We start from the raw sequence: 20332 nt of genomic DNA, 5'->3' as shown, positions 1-20332 counted from the left end.
TGAGAGCCTCAAAACGGCTCCCCTACAGGACGGATTGTGAGTTCGTGAATTTGAACCCTTGGTGGGGTACTCAGTACATAAATCACGGCGCCGGCAATATCTTCCGGAAGCAGCATGGGGAGCTGCTCTACGTTTGGAATGCCGTCCAATATCTCGGTCTTCACAATTCCGGGACTGATACTCTGTAGAATTTAATTGTACATTATTTTAAGAACTTTTATCGATTTAAAATACACGCTTACCGTAACTTTGATCTTCGTGCCCTGATTCCTCAGCTCTGTTCTCATCGATTCCGTGAGTGCCGTCACGGCAAACTTGCTCGGACTGTACACCGATTGGCGGGGAAGGTCCAGCACCTGATGACCGGCCACGCTATTGATGTGGATGATGTGTCCGTCCGAACCTCGGCTCTTCATCGACTGAAACGCTTCCCGGCTGCACGTGATCAGTCCCAGCACGTTCGTTTCAAAGATCTCCCGGACGTCGCGACCGTTTCCCGTCATCAGTGCCGTACAATCCCTCGAAATGCCCGCATTATTAACGAGAACATCCACGCCACCAAACTTTGCACAAACGTACGAAAAAGCTCGTGAAATGTCTTCCTCGTTCGTTACATCACACTTGAGGGAATGCAACCTGGCGGCAGCTTCGACTGGTAGAGACCCCTTTAACGCCTCAACGCGATCAACGCGACGTGCTAAACCAACCGTTGTAAGCCCTGAACGGACTAACTCTTGTACGATAGCTGCCCCAATGCCCGAGCTAGCGCCGGTTACAACTGCAACTTTGCCCGTCCACCGGTCCATCGCTTGGGGTTTATGCTGACTGATCGTTGGACAAATTGCAACTAAGGTGGGTTGCAATTGCACCACCTGTAGTTATATATGCACTCTCAACCAACAGTTGTTCCCACTACTCTTTAGAATTTATCTGTACTTTGATTTTCGCTGCTCTTTCATTTTTTTAACCGTAAACAATTGCATCGATTAGTTCATTTTACCAGAATAATTCAAAATTTAATTTCCTTATCCGAAATAGACACAAAAGGGTGGATTTTTCAGTGTTCTATCAATTTGACTCATTTTTCATGTCATCACATTGGGTAGTCAGATCTTCATAATCCAGGGCACTTATGTGCTTACAACTTTTGATAGAATTGTCAGATTTTCGATCTTATGAGCTCGTTAAATAGGTCTCTAAAAATGTATTAAATAGTAAGGTTTCTTTTAAAACCACCCTTTTTACAACCTTCCGGACTTTTGCTAAAATCGTTTTTTTAGCATAACTTTTGAAGTACTTAACTAATCTTTATAATTTTGAATAGCGACTTATGGGACCCAAAGACGGATCGAATGAGACCAAAACAGACAAAAACGGTTGAGTCAGTGCCGAGATAATCCAGTGCATTTTTTTATCAACATCCCACCACACACACAGACATTTGCTTAGAATTTGATTCTGAGTCGATATGTATGCGTGATGGTGGGTCTACTAGGTCAAATTAAGAATTTCATTTTTCGAGTGATTTTATAGCCGACTTTCATTCCTTTGTGGACCATCATTCAGTGAGGTACTCCTGGATATTAGCTCCTGAAAAGTGCTTAAAAAGTGCAAAAATGCCTCACGGCAAGAAAAAGAGGCGGTCCTCACCAGCAGGATCGGCAGATTTGAAGAAGCTAAAGAATGCCGAAGCGCTACCTGCAAAGCCAGGCAGTTTGAGCAAGGACGCTCAAAATTCGTCTGGAAACCAGTTTGCTACCCTCTGTGGACGTGAGCGAGAAGGAAGAATTTGAACGACGGGAAAAGTTGCCACCCATTTTTGTGAAAACATCGTCATCGGATTCGGTGCGAAAGTGGCTGACCGGGTTTATCAAATCTGGTGCTTTACGAGCTTCCATTCGCTTGTGTGCTGATGGACTCAAAATTCTGCTACCTACCAGAAAGGATTACAACTACGTTCGGGATTTCCTGAACAACACAAAGATTGAATACTACAGCCATGACGATCCAGGTAAACGCCCCATGAAACAGTTCCTCCAAGGCCTGTATGACATGGATGTGAGTGTGCTGAAGGAAGAGCTAAAAACTCTTAAGTTGAACGTGATCGAAGTCTTCAAGATGACGAGACACAACAAGGACATCAAGTATCGTGATCAACTGTACCTGGTTCATCTCGAGAAAGGATCGACAACGCCGTCTGAGCTGAAAGCAGTTCGGGCAATTTTCAACATCATCGTGACTTGGGAACGTTATCGTCCAGTGCACCGAGACGTGACACAATGTTCGAACTGCTTGCAAGCGACGACGAGGCACCAACCAAATCGTCGCAAAACACCACCAGCATACACGGACGTGGATTTTCCTGCTTTGGCGTCACCAGGAGCAGGATCTGCTAGAGTGGTTCCAAATCTGCAGCCATTGCCGTTGAATCAGCGGCAAAGAGTTGCAGAGCATACAACACCTCCAGGCTTCAGTCAGCAACCGAGGGAAAACCAACCAACATCAACGGGTGAAGGCAGTAGTGACCTGTTTTCACCACAAGAACTTCTGAACATTTTCATCGAGATGACAACAACTCTGCGTGGGTGCAAAACTCGCCAGGAACAAGTAAGAACTCTTGGAGCATTCATCTTAAAATACAGTTCGTAGTTTACTCGTTCTAGCGATTTTGAATATTTCAATGGATTTATTTTTTGTAGTTTTAGGTTAGGATTAGCTGCAAATGTATTCAATTCAATGCAATAATGTAAAACAATTTGAAGCAAATAAATAAATGTGATCAGTTAATAATAAAACGAAAAATACAACAAAGATGAAGAGCATTAGGCCATACCACTTATCATGTAAAAGAAATGTAAATATTATAAGAATGTTCAATAAAGACATATTTAATTTCAAAAAAAAAATAGCCGACTTATAGCTCAGTGAGGTCAGGAAGGCAAACACATTTAAAGTTTGCAACTAAAACTTACCATGACCAAAGAAGCCATTTTGTGTAATTGCCCATTACAATTTTGACAGTTGTTCATACAAAAGGGAAGTATAGACACGGTGTAGGAGGAGAGCTTGAAACCAGCTGCACAGCGTTCTCTTAGGCGCGCTTGTTGCCACGTTGAATTTGGCGAGGTGGAGGACCCCACCCCACCCATCTATCGGTGGGAGGAGTTTCCAGCGCCACTTGTTTTGTTCGTATGACACGACCTAGTCCCGAATACTGAGCCGACGGCTGCCCTAGGATGATTTGAAAGATGCCCTGCGACTTGTTCAAGCACCCAACGGAATATCCTAGCTGCTAGGTCAGATTTTTTCAGGGCATCGCGTTCATCGAAGTAGACACAATGCGTGCAAGTCGTTGGCCGCTCTCCCACCTCGTCAGTATGACCGTGGCAACGGGGAGATCGATGCTGTTCAGGTGGTGGCGGGTTCTCCTTTGTTGTTGATTTTCCGCGATTTTCCGCGGCTTCTGAACAGCAAAATGGGGAATTTCCGTCGAAACGGAGCAAACCATTTTTTCTGCCCTTTGCATTTTCGTTTTGTTTATGATTGCCTTTGATGCTTTGGTTATCTGTCAACATTACTCATACATACATCGCATGCCCTGCTGTCATTGGGGAGACAAAGATTCTAGGAATCGTAGATAGATGTCGTTAGTGGGCAAACGAAATTCAAATTTAAACTGGTCCCACTTTTTGAACAAAAAATTATTCTAGCTTTCATGTCTGTTTGTCTGTGGTATAGATATTGATCGGTTTGGTGTCCTTGGCTAAGTTGAAATTATTAATGAGGACTATTCAAAAAATGTATACAAAAAAAAACTAATTAGGCCGTTTCTTTTTATTTTTTTTTTTGAAAAAAAACTATTTTCTAAAATTCTTGAATTTTTAAATTTTTGAATCTTTTTGATTTTTTGGGGGACAAAAGATGGTCAACTCTAGATAAAATTTTCAAAAGGTCCTATCTGCATAGAAAACCCATGACGGATAGGTTGTTTTGAAAATTTAATAACTATTCTATATAATGCCTTTTTTTAACATCATAAAATTTCTCAAATGTTTCATTTTAAGAGTGCACTACTAGTTGCTGAGATATTATAACGGCATTAGAAAATGGGGGTTACTTGGATGAAACTTCAAATGCTCAAATTTTCTCGTTTCTTTTTCTCTTATTCGCAGTAAATTCAGCAATCAGAGGTCGCATCTTCGATGTTTTTAGGCAATTTTATTGGAAATTATCTCAACTTTTCGAAACGAACACTTAAAAAAAAGAACTGGAATTTTTCAGCTAAAATTAAACTTTATGTGGCTACATCTTGAAAACGGTGCATATATTGATATACAAACATGTAAAGTATGATTGCACAAAACATTTTTTTTGCAAAATTTCTAATTGGTGGCAACATTTTACCATACTTTTCTATAGCTCAGAAGATCCAGAAGTTCCCTAAAACATAACAAAAAAATTCAAGAATAAAAAAACGGATCTTAGGAAATTTTGTTCTTGGAAAATAAAAGTTAATACAGAAATCGCCAAAAGATGTCCGATCCTTATAAATATCTATAACTTTGCCGAAGACACCAAACCGATCAGTAAATTCCTTCAAAAGATACAGATTTTACAATATAAATAAAAATCCATCCGTTTTTATATGAAATTGATTGGCACCGGTTACTTCGTCGTCCAAAGAAACTCAATCCGAGTTGGATAAATACGACGAGTGCTGAAAAAATCAAGCTTTACAACAAGTTCCATATTTTTTTGCAATTCTGAAAAAACATCCTTTAAGTGGAACTATAAGTAAAATTTTCTTGTATTTTGTTGTAAAGTATTACTTTTCGATACAAGTGCTGAAAAGTTCAACTTTTCAGCATCCATTTCAGTGCTGAAAAGTAGAAGTGCCAAATAAATCGCAACATTTTGTGTTGTTGTTTTTGTTATTATTTGGAATATTTAGATCTTATTTTATTGCATCACATTAGAACCCAGATGAACCGAAAGTTCAAGAAAAAGACCGACATTTCCAAATCATTTGTTCCCATCCATCTTGGGTCAATTATCAACAAGTTTGCATTCGCGATAACATTATCATTTCAACTCTGACAAATATTTTACACAGTAATAAATATAAACACTTTGTCGTGACACGTGAACAGGTTGATGTTGAAATTAAACTTATTGGACTTTTGTCTTGATTTAATGTTCTGCTAGTCTTAAATGGATTCTGATATTTTTTACTGTGATACATCTTGCTCAAGTGTTTGTTCTAAGAGGGTTTAATCAGTATAAAGCTGTGCGCATCTCAAATCAGTCTAATATTAGCAAAATGGAACGTTGGAACGGTCGGGTAGCTGTGGTAACCGGTGCCAGTTCGGGCATTGGAGCGGCCATTGCCAAGGAATTGGCGCAAGCCGGACTGGTCACCGTGGGATTGGCCAGGCGTGTGGAACGCGTAGATGCACTGCGCGACCAGATTCCGAAGCAATTTTCAGCGAATTTGCACGCAATCAAGTGTGATGTTTCGAAGGAAGAGGACATCGGCCGGGTGTTTCAGGAGATTGTGGCAAAGTTTGGTGGAATCGATGTGCTGATCAATAATGCGGGCATTGTGCGAGAATCGATGCGACTGCTGAGCGAAGATTCGGAAGGAGCTCAACCGTTGAGGGACATCTTGGACACGAACGTGCTCGGGTTGACGCTGTGCAGTCGAAAGGCTTGCAAATCGATGCGGGATCGATCCGTCGATGGACACATCATCCACATCAACAGTATCGCCGGCCACAGAGTGCTCAACTTTCCCCACATGAACATGTACTCGGCCAGTAAATTTGCAGTGACGGCCCTGACCGAAACGATGCGCAACGAGCTCAGGGAGATGAAGTCGAAGGTCAAGGTTACGGTGAGTGACATTTTAATACTGATTGTGATAAAATGGACTTATTAGCACATATTTTTTGCAGAGTATCAGTCCTGGGGTGGTGAAAACCGAAATTATAGATGCAATGGATAACCACAAGGATTTTCCCATGCTAGAGCCAAAGGATATAGCTGATGCTGTTTTGTACGTGCTGGCAACACCAGCCCACGTGCAGGTACACGAGCTCACCATCAAACCAGTAGGAGAAGATTTCTAAGATATTTGGCGAAGTTTACATTTAAATGTTGTAGAAAATGGTGATAGTATATTTAGGTCGTCATTGAAAATATAAAACGTTTTGCAAATAACTTTAAAGCAAAAATTACAAGAGAAGTGCAATTAACTGAAAACTATTCAAATAACGTTTTCCTGCGTTGATAAAAATCAATTTTGTTGTTTGTGTCTATTTTACAGAAAGCTTTTTTCACACAAAAAAAAGTTGTTTTCAACCCTCTCCTTTCGATAGCTTTTCCTGAGCACCAAAACTTTGAACTAAAATTTACATGGACTAGGTCAACCTTAATATTTTTTTTTGTTTGAGCAGTTCTCTACGGAATCGGTCTTTTATCTTTAATTTTAATTTTTGTGTTTTTGTATCCGGCTGAAACTTTTTTGGTGCCTTCGGTATGGCCAAAGAAGCCATTTTACATCATTAGTTTGTCCATATAATTTTCCATACAAATTTGGCATCTGTATCTTTTGAAGAAATTGTTTGATCGATTTGGTGTCTTCGTCAAAGTTGTAGGTATGGATATGGACTACATTAAAAAAAAGATACACGGAAAAAAATTGGTGATTTTTTATTTCACTTTTTGTCACTAAAACTTGATTTGCAAAAAAAAACACAATTTTTATTTTTTTTTATTTTTGGATATGTTTTAAAGGACATCATATAATGCCAACTTTTCAGAAATTTCCAGAATGGGCAAAAAATCTTTGACCGAGTTATGATTTTTTGAATCAATACAACTTATTTTTTTAAAAATCGAAATATTGGTCGCAAAAATTTTTCAATTTCATTTTACGATGTAAAATTGAATTTGCAATCAAAAAGTACTCCAGTGAAATTTTGATAAAGTGCACCGTTTTCAAGTTATAGCCATTTTTATGTAACTTTTTTCAAAATAGTCGCAGTTATTGATTTTTTAAAAATAGTGCCCATGTTTGCCCACTTTTGAAAAAAATATTTTTGGAAAGCTGAGAAAATTCTCTATATTTTGCTTTTTCGGACTTTGTTGATACGACCCTTAGTTGCTGAGATATTGCCATGCAAAGGCTTAAAAACAAGAAAATTGATGTTTTCTAAGTCTCACCAACACCAACGGGCTCTTACGGCTTTTTGAAAACATATCCGAGAAATCTTCCCTAGAAAAATGACATCAGCTTTCAAATGTTAAATCAGATTTGCAATCGAAAAGTTGGTAGGCATTTACTTTTTTTTAAATAAAATGCATCATCATACATTATGGAAACAATATGAACATTTGTTTTTGAAAAGGTCCTATAAACCTGCCCATGTTCGCATAAATGTCCCATATGCAAAAACAGTAATCTGAGAAAAATGCATTTGAAGTTTGTCCCATACATAAGGCTACGTGTTAAGTTTTCGCGAAAATACTGGATTTCCTCCTGATTTTTAGAACAAAGTTCTGGATGTTGTCGGCTTTTCTGAAAGAGCACACGATTGATCACGATTAAATTAATTTTGAACCAAACTGCATCATTAACTCAAAAGTGATGAAAATGCATATGGGACATTTATGCGAACAGGGACGGTATAGAACCTATTCAAAAAGACTCTAGAAATTTGTGTTTTATGTAACAAATTTTGACCATTCCTTTAGATATTTGTAGGCCAAGATGTGAAGCATTAGCATAACAAAATGGCGTAATTGACAAAAATTGATCCAAAATGCACGAGAAAAATGAAACATTGATATCGTAAATAGTGAATGATTTTTATTATTTACAAAATAAACTCTGAAAAAAAAATCACATCACTTTACACCGGTTCCCCGACGGGCTTGATGGTCAACTCGTGCACCTGAACGTGCGGAGGTGTTCCCAAAACGTACAGGATCCCGTCGGCAATATCGTCCGGTTGCAGCATGGGCAAACTCGTAATATCTTCTCCGCCGTAGGCGATCGTACCGCACACGTCTATCATTTCAGTCTTCACCAGTCCGGGGCTGACACTCTGGAACGAAACATAAATTTAACCAATTTAATTCAATCGTTTCAATTGGGTATGCAATTTTTCGCCTTACCGTGACCTTGATTTTGGTTCCCGCCGTCCGGAGCTCGTTCCGTATGGTTTCCGTAATGGCCGTGATGGCGTGCTTGCCGGCCGGATACAGATTGGCCCCGGGGTAAACTGGCACCTTGTGGCCCTCGATACTGTTGATTAGGATGATGTGTCCTGCGACGGAACGGCGTTTCATCGATTTCACAGCTTCACGGCTACAAAAGGCCGCGGCCAACACGTTCACGGCCAGCGATTCCCTCAGCACATCGGAATTATCCTCGGCCAGCAAATCCACACACTTGTACGTTCCAGCGTTGTTGATCAGAACGTCCACCCCGCCAAATTTGTCTTCAACAAAGGCAAATGCCTTCAGGATGTCCTCCTCGCAGGACACGTCACATCGGAACGGGTACAACCGCGCTGCGATCTCCGCCGACAAGTTGTCTCGCAACGCCTGCACCCGTTCGACGCGTCTGGCCAGTCCAACGGTGATCATGCCGGCCGAAGCTAGTTTTACGGCTGTGGCGGCACCCATGCCGGAACTGGCACCGGTCACGATAGCTACCTTTCCCTGCCAGCGATCCATGCTGCTCTCTGTTCGGTGAACGAATTGGAACTGCGTGTTGGTTTTGAAGTTCAGCGTCTGCGAGAGAAACGGATGGGTTTAAATTGGACACAATTGAGTTATGATTTCACAAAAAAAATGTATGAACCGCTCAAAAACCACGAACTTGTGAGAACTGAATAAGCCTAAAGGATTTCAAAGAAGAACTTCGTCTTAGGGCTCTATACGGGAAAGCAATCTCTAAATGAAACGCCTGAAGATGAAACACCCTTTTCCTTTCCCATCTCGGGGTGTGAAATTATTCAAGTACCGTCAACTAGGGTGAATCGGGACGCATGGGGCGAATTGGGACAGCAGTTTTAACCATGTTTGAGTACAATATTTTGATTTTTCTTTTTGGTTTTGGTTAGAACAGAATCAGACCAACAAAATGTGTGCATCCGCTTCCAAATTTAAAAGCTTTAAGTGCTCTGAAAACTGCTGTCCCTTTTCAGACTGTAGTCCCGATTTGCCTCAAATGACGGTATCTAAAGTTCTTTGTCATAAGGATTATTCTTGTAGAATTAACAACACTGCACCTTTTATAATGTATTATTTTAATACTTTTAAAGTCAAAATTTGTAAAGTTCAGCAACCCCAAACAAGACAAATAAATAAAAACATAGATTAAAAACCGAAAATGGATTTTATTTGTATTTTTTTATTTGGCTCAAACTTTGTGGGGGCCTTCCCTATGACCAAATAAGCTATTTTGCGTCATTGGTTCACCCATACAAGTCTCCATACAGTTTTGGCTGCTGTCCATACAAAAATGGTATGTAAATATTCAAACAGCTGTAACTTTTGAGTGAATTTTCTGATCAATTTAGTGTCTTCGGCAAAGTTGTAGGTATTGTTGAGGGCTTTTGAGAAAAAATAGGTACACGGTAAAAAAATTGCAGATTTTGTAATCAACTTTTTTTCACTAAAACTCAGTTTCCCAAAATACGTATTTTTTGATTTTCGAGATTTTTTGATATGTTTTAGGGGACAAAAATACGTAGGGGAGAGTGGGGAGACTTGATCCCCGGGGACACTTGATCCCAAGCCTGTATCTCGTCAGCATGTGGGTAAAACAATTAGCTTTGTTCTAGAAAGTTGTGCGAAATTGACTAAAACTCATTGTAGAAAACAAAGAAATAAATTAAAAAATGTTTGGATTGAGTTACACACATTTTTCTAAGAAGTGCTGCAAAAAACTTCCAAGAGATCTTTTTTCTTTGTTTTGATAAGTATAGAAAACACTCAAAAATTATTCAAAAAAATATTTTTTATACATGAATTGTTTGATAAACATATCAACTCCAAACCCCTTGCGCATTTGACGTTAAATTTATCGTCATACTATTTTAACAATCAATTGTTTAAAAAAGTGCGTTAAGGGAGACTTGATCCCTGCATTTTTACAGTCACTGGAATCAGCCTCAAGATTAAATAATTTGGCTGGGTTTTCGTACATAGTTTCCTTTAGTATAGTTGTACATAACTAACTGCAGTTTGAACCATTTTTCAAAAGTTTTGTAAACAAAAATTACCAGCTTTTGTAAACATGCTCAATTTTGGTCTAAAAGAAAATTTTAAGTTTTTAAATATTTTACATGCTGAACTTGTTATATTTTGAACACAAACGTACAGGTTTAATGTGAAATTGCTGTATCTTATAGAAAATTAAAAGTTTGGATGAATAAGAAACATTTTGCTTAAGATTTCTTCAAAATGTTGAAAGGGGGATCAAATTACCCCCAACATTTTGAAAATGCCGGTTTAAAATATTTTTTTAAATGGCTTGGCATTATTCGAAGAGTTTATCTGATGAAATACCCTCATCAGCCAAACATAGTTGAATGTTTAAGCTTTCAATTCATGCAAAAAGATCATAGTTTTGTGAGAAATTGACAGAGTTATGTGCGATACAAAAAAAGGGGATCAAGTCTCCCCACTCTCCCCTATTTTGAGTAATTGAGTTTTAGTGAAGAAAAAAGATTATTAAAAAATCTGCAAATTTTTTTCCGTGTACCTATTTTTTTTCTCAAAAGTCCTCAACAATACCTACAACTTTGCTGAATTGGTGTCTTTGATCAGAAAATTCACCCAAAAGTTACAGCTGTTTGAATATTTACATACCATTTTTGTATGGACAGCAGCCAAAATTGTATGGAGACTTGTATGGATGAACCAATCACACAAAATAGTTCATTTGGTCATAGGGAAGGCCCCCACAAAGTTTGAGCCAAATAAAAAAATACAAATAAAATCCATTTCCGGTTTTGGTAGAGAATTGCTCATATTCTTAATTTTGGTAAAATCTAATGAAGGGAAATTGTAGCCAAACTCGTTCCTTATGAAACGTCGAAAAAATCTGAAGAAATATTAGTTTTGGTGCAAATGACAGCCTACGTGCGAGAAAGTAATTGTTCTCCATAATTTACTTTTACACGCCAGAATCAAACATTTATAAATAATGTTGCAAGGGAGCGTCCAGAACCAACGCCACTATTATGGCAGACGTCTATCCCGTAGACACATCAATCCACCAAATATTAGACTGATTGGTTGAAACTAGGACTTGTGAGAGCCATTTTAGCATGTTCCCCATGTCTCATGATGACTACTCTACCCTATTGGATATTTTTGGTATTTCTGAAAAAATGTATACGATTTTCATCCGAACTGTCAACGATATATCGTATACTAGATACAAGTTATAACCAATTTGAAAAAATATTAACGTTGATAAACAATTCTTTGAAATTTATTTTTCCTGAAAAATACTATTAACATGGGAACACTGGCTTGCACGCAAGCTGTAAGCAATCTTGCATGCAACCTCATTTTCTTTTTCTCCTTTACTAACTATGTTTGAATTAGGGTCCTATAAGCAAAAACAACATATTTAAATTAAAAGGCAGCCAAATTTTTTTCTACCGATAAAGATGAGCTAAAATTAAAAAAAGGGGTCTGTCCTCGGTTATGGGAACAACTAGCAAACTGTTTTATGATTTTCTAAAGGTTCACACGTTTAAGAATCAAGTTGCATCAATCAATTAAAAGTGATGGAATTGCATATAAGACACCTATGCGAATAACAGCAGTGTAGTCAATCAGGCATGCCAGATTTTGAAGATTTTCGGCTACAACACAAAAACGCAAATGAGTTTAACTTGATGACAAAATAATATTTTACAAATCTGTTTTTGGCAAAAGAAGCAAAACATTGTTATCTTTTTCGTGAGTAATTCATTTTATTAAAAATCATCGAATAACATGGCAAAACAATACTTTTGAGCATTGAGCTTGTGCTCGAAAATCTTCAAATGTGGCATCCCTGCAGTTTTTTTTGAAATTAAATGTGTCTTTATTGAACATTCTTATAATTATTACATTTCTTTTACATGCTAAGTGGTATGGCCTAATGCTCTTCATCTTTGTTGTATTTTTCGTTTCATTATCAACTGATCACATTTATTTTATTTACTTAAAATTGTTTTACATTATTGTATTGAATCGAATACATTTGGGTAAAAAAGAAAAAAAAATCACTTTTACAACTAATCCTAACTTAAAACTAAAAAAATGAATTCATTGAAATATTCAAAATCACTAGAACGAGTAAACTACGAACTGTATTTTAAGATGAATGCTCCAAGAGTTCTTACTTGTTCCTGGCGAGTTTTGCAACCACGCAGTGTTGTTGTCATCTCGATGAAAATGTTCAAAAGTTCTTGTGGTGAAAACAGGTCACTACTGCCTTCACCCGTTGATGTTGGTTGGTTTTCCCTCGGTTGCTGACTGAAGCCTGGAGGTGTTGTATTCTCTGCAACTCTTTGCCGCTGATTCAACGGCAATGGCTGCAGATTTGGAACCACTCGAACAGATCCTGCTACTGGCGACGCCAAAGCAGGAAAATCCACGTCCGTGTATGCTGGTGGTGTTTTGCGACGATTTGGTTGGTGCCTCGTCGTCGCTTGCTGCCGAATTTTTACAAACTCAGCTCGTTTTGGGCAGCTTCGATTCTTGGTAGAATGGTCGCCGCCGCAATTGAAGCATTTGGCTTCGATGTTCTCGTTGATTGTTTCGCAAGCTTGTGTTTTGTGCTCACCTCCGCAGGTTGCACAACGACTCTTGATGAAACAGTTCCTTCCACCATGTCAAACTGCAAGCAGTTCGAACACTGTGTCACGTCACGGTGCACTGGACGATAACGTTCCCAAGTCACGATGATGTTGAAAATTGCCCGAACTGCTTTCAGCTCAGACGGCGTTGTCGATCCTCTCTCGAGATGAACCAGGTACAGTTGATCACGATACTTGATGTCCTTGTTGTGTCTCGTCATCTTGAAGACTTCGATTACGTTCAACTTAAGAGTTTTGAGCTCTTCTTTCAGCACACTCACATCCATGTCGTAAAGGCCACGGAGGACCTGTTTCATGGGGCGTTTACCTGGATCGTCATGGCTGTAGTATTCAATCTTTGTGTTGTTCAGGAAAACCCGAACGTAGTTGTAATCCTTTCTGGTAGGTAGCAGAATTTTGAGTCCATCAGCACACAAGCGAATGGAAGCTCGTAAAGCACCAGATTTGATAAACCCGGTCAGCCACTTTCGCACCGAATCCGATGACGATGTTTTCACAAAAATGGGTGGCAACTTTTCCCGTCGTTCAAATTCTTCCTTCTCGCTCACGTCCACAGGGAGGGTAGCGAACTGGTTTCAGACAATTTTTGAGCGTCCTTGCTCAAACTGCCTGGCTTTGCAGGTAGCGCTTCGGCATTCTTTAGCTTCTTCAAATCTGCCGATCCTGCTGGTGAGGACCGCCTCTTTTTCTTGCCGTGAGGCATTTTTGCACTTTTTAAGCACTTTTCAGGAGCTAAAATCCAGGAGTACCTCACTGATCGGTGGTCCACAAGGGAGTGGCATCCCTGCAGTCAATGCTACGAAGTGAAAGTGCTTGAAGTGCGTGTGACGTTAGGCAGAGAATTAGCAAAAAGCCCAAAACAAACTTAGTCAAGTGATGAGTAATACACTCATTTTCTTATGTTACCAGAAGTAAACTGAAGTAAAGAACCAGCTCTGTAAGGTTTTAATCGTAAGTAAGATTTGTCAAAGTTTAAGCTATGTTGAGTACCAACAACTTGAAAATCTAGATAGTAAAATGATATTCAAGGCATGTCGGCATGCACCTGATACATATTTTTGCAATTTCGCTCAAGACATAACATAACATGAATCATTTTGCCACATAGGTGTTGCGCCTCCACTCAGCCGTGCTACCTCAAGTGAAGGTTATGAATGAAAGTTAAATATGTAGTAAAGTCCTGTTGAAATAATTTGCATTGAGCTAGAACCAAATCTTCTTGGGGCTATTTTTAGCCGTTTGACCTCGCCCAATTACTTTCGTGTTGATTTGGCAGTGGAAGTCGCCCATTTTGCATACAATCGTTGAGCATAAGCCCATTCATCCGGTTCAACGGAATGAGTGTTGAATTACTCAATGGGGCTGATGCAAATTTCTTCTGGACGGGGTACAATATAAGAAATAAACTAATGAATTTTAACACCATGTAATACTGGATTGACGGTTTGTGTTGAACAATGCATAAAGATTTATTTACTAATAAATATTTTTATTTAAAAAAATTAGTCAAATCGCTAGAGTGGTAGTTGTTGATAGTTGAAATAAGCAAATAATGTTTAGAAAAAATATATTTTCAATTTTTTTCAGAATTTTTTGATTTATTTAGCAAAATAAATTTTCGCTCTACAGCATTGCGTTAGCTTTCTTTATTGCAAGATTCTTACTCGTAACTAGGTGTCCGAAGGCTTGAGATGGTGAGAGGCAATCCAAACCTTTTTTACACCCCGGACGACCACGATTACCACTACACCACCGTACCCAGTGATTTTTGATTGTGTTTTTTTTGCAATATCTTATCGTATCATTGAATAAGTTGATTATAAGCTTGTTACGAAATGTTAATGGGGTTCAATATTTAGAACTGTATTTTTTGCCAACATCTTTCGAAATTATTGCCCAAATTATTGTTTACGGTATCACTCGATAAGCCCAATCGAGTGGGGAATCTCCTTGTGACACACTCGTCTTATCACCAGCAAAATGAACCCCCGCACTCTAATCAGTCATATTTATCTGCACAATTTCAGCTCACGAGGTCCCGTCGCTGCTAGTACAAATCTACCACAGAGTAACTCTACAGTTCCCAAGCACAACCCTTCTAACGCGCAACAAGTTCTTCCGCACAACTCGACAACGATGAGCTATCCACCTAGTGCCCCGGGAGGACAACCGGGAGGATACGCTCCGTACGCGCCGTACCCGCCGGGCCCGATCGTGGACGATAAAGGTGGCCAACAGCCGGCCTACTCGCCGTATCCACCGATTCCGCAGGAAGGAGGCCCGCCCATGGGCTATCCACCACCCGGGCAGGCCCCCGGTTATCCACCGGGACCACCGATGGGGGCGTACCCACCGCCAACCGTGAGTAGGAATTGCATGTACTTCGCACTGACTTTTTTTGAATTGTGTTTTTGCATGGTTTTCATAACACTTTCGTACCCTGACTTTATTTACTCACTTAATGTTTGCTGGAAATTCTGCTACTAAGTTTTTTTTTTCCTAAATTAATCACAGTCAAACAAAGAGATCACAATATGCCAAAACCTTCACCACCGAACCATCACCGTAGAACTCTTTTAGCGAACTGAAAGAATCTCCTCATTTATATACAATCGCCAAAAATTCAATCCCATCCGCGAGACGGGTTAGGTTTGGGGTCATCGAAAGTAAAATCATACGATCGTATGATTCTCGCGTTTTCGGCCTAACGTAAAAAGCCACGTTTCTGATTTCGATGAGCCCACCAGCAGCAGCAGCAGCTGGTTGATAATTGTATACTACGGAACACATGTTGGTGGGATGAGGAATTTTTCCGGTACCTACTAGTATCATGTGCCATGCTGATAGGAGGAAACAACATATTATTGTATGATCATCACATCTCTGGTTAGTTTGCTATACGATCTCAGATACATCTTTATTATTTTTGTTCTGAAACCAAATTTTCATTGTTTTTATCAGTATAAAGCACGATGGACTTGCAGAAGAACAATTCTAAGAATTTTTGATTTTTTTATATTTATTCTTTGATCAACTTTGATACTTTAGACTTTGTGAATTCCGAGTAACCACAAGCAATTAAATGTAGAATTTAAAATGAATAATACATAGCTGTGATACCTTCAAACTTCAAAATCGCGAAAACTCATGATGTATTTGAGCAAACCCCTTATGTTTGTATATCGCCATTTTTGTAAATGTCTGCTCTACAACTTTGTAGAACACTGTTACACTCTAAAAAATGACCCTTCTGGGTTAATGTAGATTTGAAAAGTACATTAGATTTCTTCTAAAATGACATATTCCAAAGTTTTTTACAGTTGAGTAACGGAAAATGGAAGAGCTTTCAAAAAAAAAAAAAGTGTGGGCAACTTTTCCCGATTTCGTGTGAATTGGTACACTGAGCAAAACTTACACAGCTCAACGAAGTGTTCTACACATGATCTGGCCCTGCTGTACAGAGCACTCAAATATCAATCGCAAAACACTTGAAATTTCGGTGATTGGCCATGAAATAATGTCAATAGCCAAACACTTGAATTTTAAATGGTGTTGAAAAAAAAGTACGTACAAGCGATTTACAGGTTCTCGCTTGCTAGTCGTGCACGCTACCACTGCGCCGGCCGGCCAGTTGAAGACGGGAGTGTTTTTTGTGCTATTGGTTCTTGCCTCGCTTCTACCCTTCGATGAAAGTCGCGCAAAAATCAATCAGTGAAACACATTAAATTCATGTGGATAATCACGTTGACTTTGAATAGTGCCTGTTTTGGTTAGATCTTAAGATCATTTTCAAGTGTTTTGCTCATCACTTTGAATAGTTCAAGAAGGTGGGACAAATTCATGAGCAAAACAATTGAAAAGCTTGAGCCACCCGAATGAAAATAACATGTTAAAAAATACCAAAAAGTCAACCGCCCAAACACTTGCATTTGATAGTGGTTTGGATTGATGTTGAAACACAAACCAATTAGATCTAGGATGTGACTTTATTCAATCATTCAAGTGTTTGGGCACTTGAATAAAAAGTGTGGCATATTTTCAGTGTAGAGGATTGCCCTTATGGTACAGTCATCCCTCATATTCGAAACAACAGTTTACAGATCTGCCAATGTTCAACAAGTCATAGAAAATCGATAATTGAACATAATGATTTGCTATTTCCTTCATGTGAAAGCTTTTCTTGCGATCTTTCGATTGATGTTTAGACCGGCTGTTCATTTTTGCGTTTTATATCAAGTTTTTAAAGAAAAACATTGGCCCTTGAAATCCACAAATTCCGAACAGTTTTTTCTTACAATGTAAACAAACTTTTTTTTTCTCCAGGAGTACATATTGTTTACAAAATAATGACTTCACACTCTGAAACCAATAAAACTCATGCCTAGTAATGTTTTATGAATGGTCTGATTTTTTTTGTGAAAATGTTAGTTAAATTCAGGTGTTCCACAATTGTGGGAGGCACAATAACATCCCACAATTATGGAACAGGCAATTTGGAGACAGTGTTTTGCTGCTCAGGATAAAATAGTCTTGAAATGAAATTTTTTGTTCAAAAAGTACTACTTTTACTAGTGAAATAGCAAGAGAATGTCCAAAAAAAGGTCCTAAAAATAGTAGGGTCGACAGAATAGTTGCATTTTGCATTCTATTGACAAATCACTACAAAAGTGTTCCGAATTTGTGGGATGACTGTAAATAAATAAACATATAATTTTTTGTTGAAGCATCCAGATTTTTAAGCGAAAATGGCGTTCGAATGATGAACGCCCGAAATGTCAAAATCACGCAGTGGTACCAACATTACGAAAAAAGTGTGCCATGTATGACAGCCACATTTTATTTTGTAATGTTGGTGCTACTGCGCGATTTTGACATTTGGGACGTTCACCATTCGAACGCCATCTTCGCTTAAAAACCTGGATAGTGTTTTAAGAATATGTTCTGAACTGCCTATTTTCGCAAGATTTGGTATATAACATTGAAATTTTGAACAACCTGAAGCTCGATACAGGCCTTCAAAGTTTGACATTTGTTCAAAAAATCGGCCCAAACAAATATAATTGGAGTTGAAATACATTTCCATGCACATTTGATTGTTTAGATTTTTTCTGTCTTAGATTTCCACAAAAATGTCCACGGGGTTTACGAATGGTCCCTTCAAATGACGTTCTAAACTTTAAAAATGTGTGAAGAAAAGTTAGTGTGAGAAATGATCGAATTTTAATCCATACGTAACTTTTCTAAACTGAGTGCTCTACCTTTTTAAGAAAAAGTAGAAGACAAATCTGATATCCTTGTAAAAACACTTGTGTTCATGAATTTACACGAAAAGTTTAACCTACATTACTTTACATAGTTGATGGAAAATCTTTTAAAAGTAATTAAGAATTGCAATTCGTAATTGAGTACACAAAGGCCTGCAATTATTCAAATCACTTTTCAAATTGTAACCACCCCAAATAATTTGTTATTTTACTGTTATTGTTACTGATAATTTAAATTGAGCTTGTTCGCAGTTAAAATATGCTGATTCAGCTTTGCAAAAAAAAAAATCATACACCCTTATCAGTGAACGTGGGAAGAAATTCCAACACCAAGATTTGATTCAGAGGGTTCGCAACGTATGTATTGTCCAATGTCCACGATGTGACCCAGCCTCACTAGTTTGAGGTAACATGGTAAAATTTTTGATTTTAGGACAATTTGCCTTATCGTCGATAATGGACAAAGAATAATTTTTAAAATCTTTCTAAAATCGATCAATTCAACCATTTTAATTAAATTTTCAATGCTTTCACTAAGAATATACTTTTTAAAATGTAGTAAGTTTCAATGTATAAATATGTACTCAAAATTGTTCAGAAAATACCATATTTTTCGAGAATGCTCAAATTTTTTATAATTAGCAATATGTGTATCAAACGAAGCGATATTTTGTATGTTTTTTTTACTTTCAAATACTACAATTTTCATAAAATACCGTATTTTTTTCGAAAATACTAAAATTTTCAAAATATCAGACGAAGGGATTTTTTTTCAAAATTTGCAATCAAATGAATTGAAATTTTTTATTTTTTCTATTTATCAGAGTTTTTTTAATACTGAAATTTTCGCAAATTACTGTATTATTTCGAAAATACCGTCAGTGGGGGTGACTATGGGTCAAAAAACAATACACCTCTCGTAATTTTTTAATAACAAAAACAATTTAAATAACATCGAAAATCTTTCAACGTTGATTTGTTTTAAGATAGTTTACTAACATTTTTCCAAAATATGGTAGATTTTGATGAACACTACCTTAAATGCCAATAGTTTGAAAATTGACCCAATCTCACCCATTAGAGGGGGTGACATTGGGTCAAATGAAACTAAAATGATGCTCAAATACAACGATATGGTAAAAACAAGTCATCCATTAGTGTTTCTTGTTCGAGGGAATCGTAACTAACCTTTGTGTAGTTTTCGAGCAAATCCAACAAAAATATTAGAAAAATGATTTTTCGAGAGGTCATTTTTGGCCAAAAACGTACCTCAACTTTAGACAGCTGCCAAAATAACAGGAACGAGATAGGAACTAGGAACGAGATTTTTTCAGCGAAGTCATTTTAAGATGTCCCCTACACAACCCTTTTAACAGAATTTAAAAAATCACTTTGACCCAATCTCACCCCCCTAGACCTAATGTCACCCCCATTGACGGTAGTCAGTTTTCAAAATATGCAATATGGGTATCAAACGAAGCGAAATTTTTCATGCTTCATAAATGTGTTCAAATTGTGTATGCATCAAACAAAATTTTGGGTCTCATCCATATTGCAAAATTTAAAAAACTTGAGTGTTTTCGAAAAAATACGGTTATTTGAGATATTTTTTTTTGTTAAAAAAAAAACTCTTATAAAGTGGAAAGCAAAAAAAAACGCTTCGTTTCAAACTCATACTGCAAATTTTGAAAATTTGTGAAAATGTTTATATTTTACTAAAAAAAAGCTTATGTTAGGTGAAAAAGCATACAAAATTTCACTTCGTCTGGTATTTTGTGAACAATTTTGAGCATACAGTATGTAAAAAAAGTATTTACACCCCTTGAGCACTATGCACATTTTGTGATGAAACATGTAAAGAATTTAAAGTTTGACAGGAACCTAGTACTGCGTTTTGTTCAGAAACTCATGCCAAACATTTTGCTACAAACAGCTCATGAAAAGATGATTTCTATAAAAAGTTATATAACAAATACTATTACGAAAATAAAAGGTGCAAAAAAGTTTGTACACCTTTCGAAAAATTAACATAAATAATTTTATTTGTTGACAAATCACCATAAATCCAGTCTCCCAACTCCAAATAGGCATCCTTGACTGATTAAAATGATTTGGATTGAATATAAAGTTTACTAACTACTTAGTATAAAAGTTTATATAACTCTGGAAATTCTA

The 20332-nt window shown here is 37.7% G+C and overlaps 4 protein-coding genes across 7 annotated transcripts in view; 2 read left to right on the top strand and 2 right to left on the bottom strand.

The window, feature by feature from the left end:
- On the bottom strand, nucleotides 1-3542 carry LOC6037276 (farnesol dehydrogenase). 2 transcript variants are annotated; one of them, XM_038259401.1, is made up of 3 exons: nucleotides 3369-3542; nucleotides 243-952; nucleotides 1-182 (listed from the first exon to the last, which is right to left on the bottom strand). In XM_038259401.1, exons 2-3 carry the CDS (start codon nucleotides 804-806, stop codon nucleotides 9-11), a joined length of 738 nt encoding a protein of 245 aa, XP_038115329.1. In that variant the 5' UTR covers nucleotides 807-952; nucleotides 3369-3542; the 3' UTR covers nucleotides 1-8. The 2 variants fall into 2 exon arrangements, with proteins under 2 accessions (XP_038115329.1, XP_038115330.1); XM_038259402.1 differs by having other exon boundaries at nucleotides 243-947.
- A 1729-nt stretch (nucleotides 3543-5271) lies between these two features.
- On the top strand, nucleotides 5272-6295 carry LOC6037277 (farnesol dehydrogenase). The gene is made up of 2 exons (XM_001847152.2): nucleotides 5272-5893; nucleotides 5955-6295. The coding sequence occupies exons 1-2, from the start codon at nucleotides 5321-5323 to the stop codon at nucleotides 6126-6128; spliced, it is 747 nt and encodes a 248-aa protein (XP_001847204.2). The 5' UTR covers nucleotides 5272-5320; the 3' UTR covers nucleotides 6129-6295.
- Nucleotides 6296-7850: 1555 nt separating this feature from the next.
- Nucleotides 7851-9016, bottom strand: LOC6037278 (farnesol dehydrogenase). 2 transcript variants are annotated; one of them, XM_038259400.1, is made up of 3 exons: nucleotides 8888-9016; nucleotides 8179-8799; nucleotides 7851-8108 (listed from the first exon to the last, which is right to left on the bottom strand). In XM_038259400.1, the coding sequence occupies exons 2-3, from the start codon at nucleotides 8740-8742 to the stop codon at nucleotides 7914-7916; spliced, it is 759 nt and encodes a 252-aa protein (XP_038115328.1). In that variant the 5' UTR covers nucleotides 8743-8799; nucleotides 8888-9016; the 3' UTR covers nucleotides 7851-7913. The 2 variants fall into 2 exon arrangements, with proteins under 2 accessions (XP_038115328.1, XP_001847205.2); XM_001847153.2 differs by having other exon boundaries at nucleotides 8870-9009.
- Nucleotides 9017-13685: 4669 nt separating this feature from the next.
- LOC6037279 (phospholipid scramblase 1) overlaps nucleotides 13686-20332 on the top strand; it is a 33847-nt gene continuing 27200 nt past the window's right edge. For both annotated transcript variants that reach the window (XM_038259397.1, XM_038259396.1), the window contains exons 1-2: nucleotides 13686-13844; nucleotides 14921-15254. In XM_038259397.1, the coding sequence (XP_038115325.1) occupies nucleotides 15030-15254 (225 nt within the window). In that variant the 5' untranslated portion in view covers nucleotides 13686-13844; nucleotides 14921-15029. The remainder of the gene's footprint in view (nucleotides 13845-14920; nucleotides 15255-20332) is intronic.

Source organism: Culex quinquefasciatus, chromosome 3, assembly GCF_015732765.1.
Source record: "Culex quinquefasciatus strain JHB chromosome 3, VPISU_Cqui_1.0_pri_paternal, whole genome shotgun sequence".
In the NCBI taxonomy this organism is placed as follows: domain Eukaryota; kingdom Metazoa; phylum Arthropoda; class Insecta; order Diptera; family Culicidae; genus Culex; species Culex quinquefasciatus.
Note: the sequence above shows the minus strand (reverse complement) of the source record. Positions and strands in the feature narration are given on the sequence as shown.

Coding starts and splice junctions, on each gene's coding strand:
- LOC6037277 (XM_001847152.2), top strand. CDS start 5,321: ATGGAACGTTGGAACGGTCGGGTAGCTGTGGTAACCGGTGCCAGTTCG. Junction 5,894..5,954: donor AGTCGAAGGTCAAGGTTACG/GTGAGTGACATT, acceptor TATTTTTTGCAG/AGTATCAGTCCTGGGGTGGT.
- LOC6037276 (XM_038259401.1), bottom strand. CDS start 806: ATGGACCGGTGGACGGGCAAAGTTGCAGTTGTAACCGGCGCTAGCTCG. Junction 183..242: donor GCACGAAGATCAAAGTTACG/GTAAGCGTGTAT, acceptor TAAATTCTACAG/AGTATCAGTCCCGGAATTGT.
- LOC6037278 (XM_038259400.1), bottom strand. CDS start 8,742: ATGGATCGCTGGCAGGGAAAGGTAGCTATCGTGACCGGTGCCAGTTCC. Junction 8,109..8,178: donor GAACCAAAATCAAGGTCACG/GTAAGGCGAAAA, acceptor GTTTCGTTCCAG/AGTGTCAGCCCCGGACTGGT.